Source organism: Lactuca serriola, chromosome 3, assembly GCF_051521515.1.
Source record: "Lactuca serriola cultivar US96UC23 chromosome 3, Lser_US96UC23_V15, whole genome shotgun sequence".
NCBI lineage: Eukaryota > Viridiplantae > Streptophyta > Magnoliopsida > Asterales > Asteraceae > Lactuca > Lactuca serriola.
The window spans coordinates 188,483,918-188,491,526 of NC_136410.1; the positions used below are offsets into that span (position 1 = coordinate 188,483,918).

A 7,609-nucleotide genomic window follows, 5' to 3' on the forward strand; every position below is an offset into this window, starting at 1 on the left:
TCCTTGATGATTTCAAAAGATGTTGCAGGTTTTTTTGGTTGGTTAAAGATGAACAAAGGTGATAAAAAGTGATGAACAATAGAGAAGAAGGTAGGGTTTTCGTATTTCAATTTGGCCTTTTGAAAAACATATTCTTAAAGAATGTAGTATATTTTTTTGCATATTGTACAAAGAATGTAGTATACGTTACAAATAAATTCTTAAGTAATGTAATATAGAAGTTTGTGTATTCTTCAAAATGTTGTGTAAAATCTTATTACTTAGGCTTACTACTTTACCGACATGAATTTTGTATTACGTTTTATACCAATTAAATATGCTACATTGTTGTCACATGATTGGAAAAACAATGCTTTCTACCAACAAGTTATGAACCTGTACCACCTAAGTAATCCAAAACTTCACTTGATGACAGACAGTGCAAGAACAAAACATCATGTGCATGCTTGTTTGAGGAATGTTATGTTATTCCTTAAGAATTTATTTTATTTCTTTCATGTATTATTCTTAAAGAATGTATTTTATTTTTTCAAAAATATTATATTATTCTGCCAAAATGTTAGTTATCTAAGTGTATATAATTTCTTATTCTTTAAGAATGTATTTTATTTTTTCAAGAGTATAACTATTATTCTTAAAGAATATTATATATGAACTTGTAATTTATGAAATATTCTTCAAGAATTAGAATGATAAGAATTGAAATAAAGTTATATTCCTGAGACATTCAAAACAATCTCCAATAAAAACTTATTCTTCAAGAATTAAAATGATAAGAATGAAAATTGATTTATATTCTTGGTAATGATCAAAGCAATCTCCAATAAAAACATATATTCTTTAAGAATTATAATGATAAAAATGGAAATTGAATTCTCAAACGTATAAAAAAATTTATTTGTATTTTTAAAATTCGATTATTATTAATTAAGATACATGTATTTCTCATTTCTCTCTCTTAATAAAATGCATTTATAAGTACTTAAGTGTAGTTATATAGTAAATGATAGTCTATGTTAATACCATGTACTCTATGATCACATCCTTTCACTTTTTTCAATCTAATGGTTAGAATTTAGTCACACATTCACACTATATTTGTGATTCACATTTAATCCTAACTCTCTCTCTCTCTCTCTCTCTATATATATATATATATATATATATATATATATATATATATATATATAGGGAAAAGTTCAATAAAGAACCATTATTAATCAAGGAACCAAGAAACCAATCTAAAGCGTCGGAATTTAAAGCGATCAACGGCAAAATGAAGGATTGTAAATTTTTATAATAGACGTACATGTACCGGAGTATAACAAAACCACTTCCTTTTTTTCATTAAATTTTTTTTTTAGGCCAAGTTTTTTATCGAAAAAAAATCCGAATATACCGTTGTTCACGATTTTTCGTCCTCTTTCCATATAGATCCATGATGATATATAAAAAACGAACTTTTTTTTTTCGAAAAAGACCCACTTAATTTTCTTATTTTTTTCAATATTTAAGTTTTTTTATATAAAAAAAACTAATTATACCAAAAATATTAATTTTTTGTACTCTATTAATTAACATCAACACCGATAAAAAAAACCTCGAACAGTGTAGATTCACACTGTGAATCTAAACTGTAAATATTTCAATTTTTAACATTCACAATATGAAAAATCTCGAACAGTTCAGATTCACATTGTGAATCTGAATTACTATTATGCACACTGTGAATCTGAGAAGGTTCACAAAAAAACCCTCGATCAGTGTAGATTCACATTGTGAATCTGATTTATTATTATACACACTGTGAATCTGAGGAGGTTCACAATGTGAATCTGAACATGTTTACAATATGAATCTGAACAAGTTCACAATATGATATATTTGTTAATTTTTTTCTATAAAAAGTACGAAAATATGAATTTTGATATATTTATTAATTTTTTTCTATAAAAAATAGACCTTAACTTTTTTCATTAAAGAAAATGAAGTGAGTTTTTAAAAAAAAAAATCGTTTTTTTATATATAATCATTGATCTCTATGGAAAGAGGACGAAAAATTATAAACAACGGTATATTCGTTTTTTTTTTTTTGATAAAAAACATGGCCTAAAAAAATTTTAAACGAAAAAAAGTTGTGGCTTTTTTTTTGTAATGGGTGGATTTTTTGGTATTATCCGATGTGTGTGCGTCCAATGTGAAAGTGTACATTTATTTCCTTGGCCGTTGATCGTTATGATTTCTGATGCTCACGATTGGTTCCTTGGTTCGTTGGTTAATTATGATTATCTATTGAATCTCATATATATATATATATATATATATATATATATATATATATATATATATATATAGACACACACTAACGGTTATATATTGAGAAATATATGTTATATAATATTAACGATAATATTCTTATAAATTGTTTTTAAAAAATGAAATTTCATAGTAAATAATTGTAATATATGGACTAGTATTTTTTTAATAAAATTATATTTTTAATTTTGATATAAAGTTATACTTTCCCCATATTTATTAAGTTTTTTTAGTCTATTAATTTTGTTATTTCAATTAAATTAAAGACACATTCGTTTAAATTTTGAATATTCTAATTTTCTAATATCTATATATAAAAGGAATGCATGTTATATTTAAAAAAAATAACAAGTTGTAGTTTCTCAACTCTAATAAATGAAGGGTTTTTTTTTTGTTATATGTCATATTCTCATTTAATTTGACAAATGTAATTATTTGGTTATTTTGAATTATTTTTTTTCCACATGTCATTTTATGGACATTTTTATTTTATTAAATTTCATATAATATTTTAATATAATAATTATAATAAATAAGGTATAAATAAATATCAATTTTATTAATGGAGTTATCTTCTAATTTCAAAATTCTCAAATTAAAGCTTATTAATTTCTTTTGTTTATTTATTTAAATTAAAAATATAAAAAAAAACATTTCAATTTTAATAATTTATTATTTTTCTTATTTTTTCTTATATATTTAAAGTTATAAAATATTTAGATTTTTATATCAATTTTTTTAAAATTAACCTATGTTATACATAAGTCTCACAATTAGTTTTTTTTTTAAATAAAAAAGAAGAATTCAGTTTCTATATTAACTTTTGATAAACAACCATCATTTGATTATGAATAAATAATATAGCTTGTTTATGTTAATACAAAATAATAAAACCCATTATAATCGATAATAGTCTATTAAATTATGGGTACCCGTTGATAATGCGTGTGTATTATTTTAGTATAAAAATTCCACTATAAAACCTGCACCATCTCTCAATCAAATGGCATCAAAACCCCAAATCTTTCGGGTTTACGCATCTCATCTTCCATTTTCTCCCTAAATATTTTAATCACTAAGATAATGCACACACGATTCTGTCTGACACAAATTTACCCAATTCCTTTCCTTTTTCTTTGCAGATCGATAACTCAACCAAACTTCCAATTAAATACTCTCAAACCCTCTCTCATTTACTCCAGAATTTTAATTCTTTACAAGAACCCATTGATCTTGCTCAGAGCTTATCGTAATGGGTCTTTTAAGGTTTATTTAAGTCGTGGGGTTAGTTTCTTGTCTTAATGAACATGGGGGGTTTTATGCTTTGTCTCCCAAACAAAGGCAATCCGATTTCATATTTTTAATTCTGTATGTGTGTCTGTGTGTGTCTGATCTCACAGTATGGGTCACTGCCATTAAAGTGAACCTTTTGAGTCTGCTAGTTGATCTTGTTTGTGGGTTTGTTTATTTATGCTGTGGGTCTAGCCTAGGTTTTAAAAAAATGTGTTCTTGAACATTTTGCCTCTAAGGTGTTCGATAAAAATCCTCAAAGAATATGGGATCTGAAAATGCATTTTTCTCCGCAAGCGAGTTTAGTTTGGAAGCGAAGTGGGTAATCGATCCGAAGCTTCTTTTCGTTGGTCCGAAGATCGGCGAGGGTGCTCATGGCAAAGTATACGAGGGCAAGTAAGTCATTGTAGTTCGCAAATCGCAATTAACGACGAATATCGATCTAAATTGTTAATTCGTTCCCGATTTTGTTGTTTTATTGATTGTCTTCTTTCCCCCAGATACAAAAACAAAATCGTCGCCATTAAAATTGTGAATAAAGGCGATACGCCAGAGGAGATAGCGAAGATAGAAGGTCGTTTTGTGAGAGAAGTCGCAATGTTATCAAAAGTGCAACACAAGAATTTAGTAAAGGTACACTTTTAATATCATTAAATAGACTATGGATATTGGATAATGCTATATTATTGATAAGAATTAAAAAAAATCGAATCTTGTTTTGTATTAGTTCATCGGAGCTTGCAAGGAACCAGTCATGGTGGTAGTCACCGAGCTTCTTACCGGTGGAACTTTGAGAAAATACTTAGTGAATATGCGACCCAATGGGTTGGAGACACGTGTCGCTATTGGATTTGCTCTTGATATTGCTCGTGCAATGGAATGTTTACACTCTCATGGGATCATTCATCGCGACTTAAAACCTGGTAAATCTTCATTTCATCGTTTGTTTTATAGTTAGAAATTAGAATTCGAAATATATGTTTTTATTTTTTTTATTTGGATCGATAAAAATCATTTATATATATTTTTTTTCAGAAAATTTGCTGCTTACGTCAGACCACAAATCTGTAAAACTTGCTGATTTTGGTTTAGCAAGAGAAGAATCATTAACAGAGATGATGACAGCAGAAACTGGAACATATAGATGGATGGCTCCAGAGGTAATTTAATAATTTAATAATTTAATAATTTATAAATTATAATTACTTTTCTATTTTTTTTTATTACTAACATTTAATATCTAATACAAAGTGTAGCTTTATAGCACTGTGACATTAAGGCATGGAGAAAAGAAGCATTATAACCATAAAGTAGATGCATACAGTTTTGCCATTGTTTTATGGGAGCTTATACACAACAAATTACCATTTGAAGGAATGTCAAATCTACAAGCTGCATATGCAGCTGCTTTCAAGGTATTATATTTTATTTTTATCCTCTTCATGTTCGGGCAGTTCGGGCAGTTTAGTTTGGGCAGGTTGGGTAATGGTAATTGGTAAATTGGTAATGTAGTGGTGTTGTTTATACTTTATATGTGAAAGGTGAAATCTTTATAAGCAAGCTTACTTGAATTTTTCAAAACTTGAAACACACGCCTTATATTTAATCATTAGATTAGAAGAAGTTTTCATAAAAAGGTTGAATTTTTTGTGTTTAGAAAACGTCAAATATGAGTAAAATGGGGAAATAATGACATAATGAGAAGTCAATAAAGTATAGTTTCTTGTTTGTTTTTTTTTTTTTTTTGTTTAATATTTTAAAGTAGGATGCTTAGAACATAAATTAAGTATAAACTATAAAGTATATCACTTTTGACTAAATTATAATTTTGGTCCCTGTTACTTTTTTGACTTTTTTTTTTTTCAGTTTAGGTCCAAAAATGAATCCTTTTTGCAGTTTTGGTCCTTATTTCAGGGTTTCATAACGGTTTTTCTCTCTATGAATAACACCGTTTGTTTGATTTTGTCACACTCATGTTAAATGACCAATTTACCCATATTTTTGTATTACCTGTGTATGATGCCTAAAACATAAGTGGATAGCATTTTTCCGGTTTAGGTTCGAAAAGGAACGTTTGTTTCCTTTTAAACGCTTTTCAAATGACCATTTTACCCCTACTTTTACATTCCCGGTCTAATTAATAAAACAAAACATAAAGTATGCTTTTTTAATACAATTATTAACCCTATTGGGAAAATCTTATTATAACATAGGGATATGAGACTTTTTGTTAAAACCCATGTTAAATGACTATTTTACCCTTTTTGATGATTTTGTCTGACAGAATGTAAGACCAAGTGCGGATGACCTCCCAGAGGATTTGGCTCTAATTGTGACATCTTGTTGGAAAGAAGATCCAAATGCTCGACCAAATTTCACTCAAATAATACAAATGCTTCTTCATTACTTATCAAACAATACACAAATGGGACCCACATCCATCCCACCTCGAATTTTCACCTCCCAAAATACCATCTTTTCACCCGAATCACCTGGCACAAGCACATTAATGGGGGTAAAGGATGAGTCGGTTGAAACACCAAAAACTCCAGTTGGAAATAGCCCTCGAGGTCTATTTTCGTGTTTTTATCAATGTTGTTGATGATAAAGATGAGAGGTTGGAAATATATATAAGATCATGTATAGAATGAAAGTAGTAAGAAAAGAAGATTAGTTGGAGATTTAGGAGGTGTTTTGTGTTAGTTTTTAATGGAGAAATATGGACTTGAAGTTGTTTAAAAGAGATTTCTTAGATGCCGTGTTAGCATACCAACGGTGAAAAGCCATTTGAAATGGAGTTTGAGAGTCAAGAGACAGTCAACGTTTTGAGTGTCAGCAGTTGCAGTGTCAGAGATTTTGTTTTGCTATGTACCGGATTCCTTGTGAATATTGGTTATCTAGCAGACTATTGTGTATCTGTTGTGTAAGTGATATAGACTACGTCTTAAGATGGGATGGTGTGGGCCGGCTTAAAGTTTCTAGATGCTAAAATTGTGTGAAAAGGGGTAGGGTTGATGTGATGTTGTAGGTGTAAGAAATAAAGTCCATCCAAAGGGCCCTTTTTATACCCCTTAAGTTATAAATGTGTCCAACTTTTTGCTTTTAAGTTGTACTTTTTTGCATATCAAATTGCCATAGATTTGTTTGTATTCTTCACTACTTCAATGATCAATGCATTGGACCAAATTGTGTACTCTTCACACACCTTTCACTTTTGTCCTATAATCATATCATTTCTTTTATTCTTTCCCCGATTCTCTCTACCTTGGGAATGCACCACTTATTTGCTCATATTTTTTTTAAATAAATATATAAATAATTTAATTATAAAAAGAAAATATTTCATTAATTTAAAGAAAATAAAAAATCGCATAAAAATTAAAATGAAACTAACATAACAATAATTAAAACAAACCTAGTTATATTTCTTACTAGTTGTGAGACCCGTATATTATACGGGTTGGTTAAAACAAAATGTTAAATAGAAAAGATTACATCGAAAGTTTATTTAAATTTGAAATCTAAAATAAGTGAAAATTATGAGAAAAAATACATGCGAAAAATAAATAAATTAAAATTATGTGTTTAGTTGTCAGACTTGTATACTAAACGGGTTAATTATAACAATATTTTAAATATAAAGGTTTAAACTGTAAATTATTTGAAATTGAAATTTCAAATTTCAAATTTGAAATTTGAAATTAATAGTAATTATTAAGGTTTAATCTATAGAAACTAAATTAATGATATATTGAAAATGAAAAAATAAAATAAATGACAAGTGGAAAATAAATATATATCTCAAAATTATAACAAAATGACATGTGACCAATTCAATGAAAAAAATGACATTTGGCAAAATTATTCTTATTTATTAGGGTAGATTTATTGCAATAAATATATTTAATAAAAATAAAACAACCACAAAATGTCATGTGGAAAAAATTTAATTGAAAATAACCAGAAAATGACATGTGGCCAAATCAATGAGAGTGTGACAAAT

General features: G+C 27.7%; 1 protein-coding gene across 1 annotated transcript; it reads left to right on the forward strand.

Moving 5' to 3' along the window:
• Nucleotides 1-3,312: 3,312 nt before the first annotated feature.
• On the forward strand, nucleotides 3,313-6,806 carry LOC145093456 (serine/threonine-protein kinase STY13-like). Its single transcript, XM_079031584.1, has 6 exons — nucleotides 3,313-4,002; nucleotides 4,107-4,239; nucleotides 4,334-4,529; nucleotides 4,642-4,766; nucleotides 4,863-5,021; nucleotides 5,891-6,806. Exons 1-6 carry the CDS (start codon nucleotides 3,872-3,874, stop codon nucleotides 6,206-6,208), a joined length of 1,062 nt encoding a protein of 353 aa, XP_078887710.1. The 5' UTR covers nucleotides 3,313-3,871; the 3' UTR covers nucleotides 6,209-6,806.
• Nucleotides 6,807-7,609: the final 803 nt, after the last annotated feature.

Coding starts and splice junctions, on each gene's coding strand:
- LOC145093456 (XM_079031584.1), top strand. CDS start 3,872: ATGGGATCTGAAAATGCATTTTTCTCCGCAAGCGAGTTTAGTTTGGAA. Junction 4,003..4,106: donor GGCAAAGTATACGAGGGCAA/GTAAGTCATTGT, acceptor TCTTTCCCCCAG/ATACAAAAACAAAATCGTCG. Junction 4,240..4,333: donor AACACAAGAATTTAGTAAAG/GTACACTTTTAA, acceptor GTTTTGTATTAG/TTCATCGGAGCTTGCAAGGA.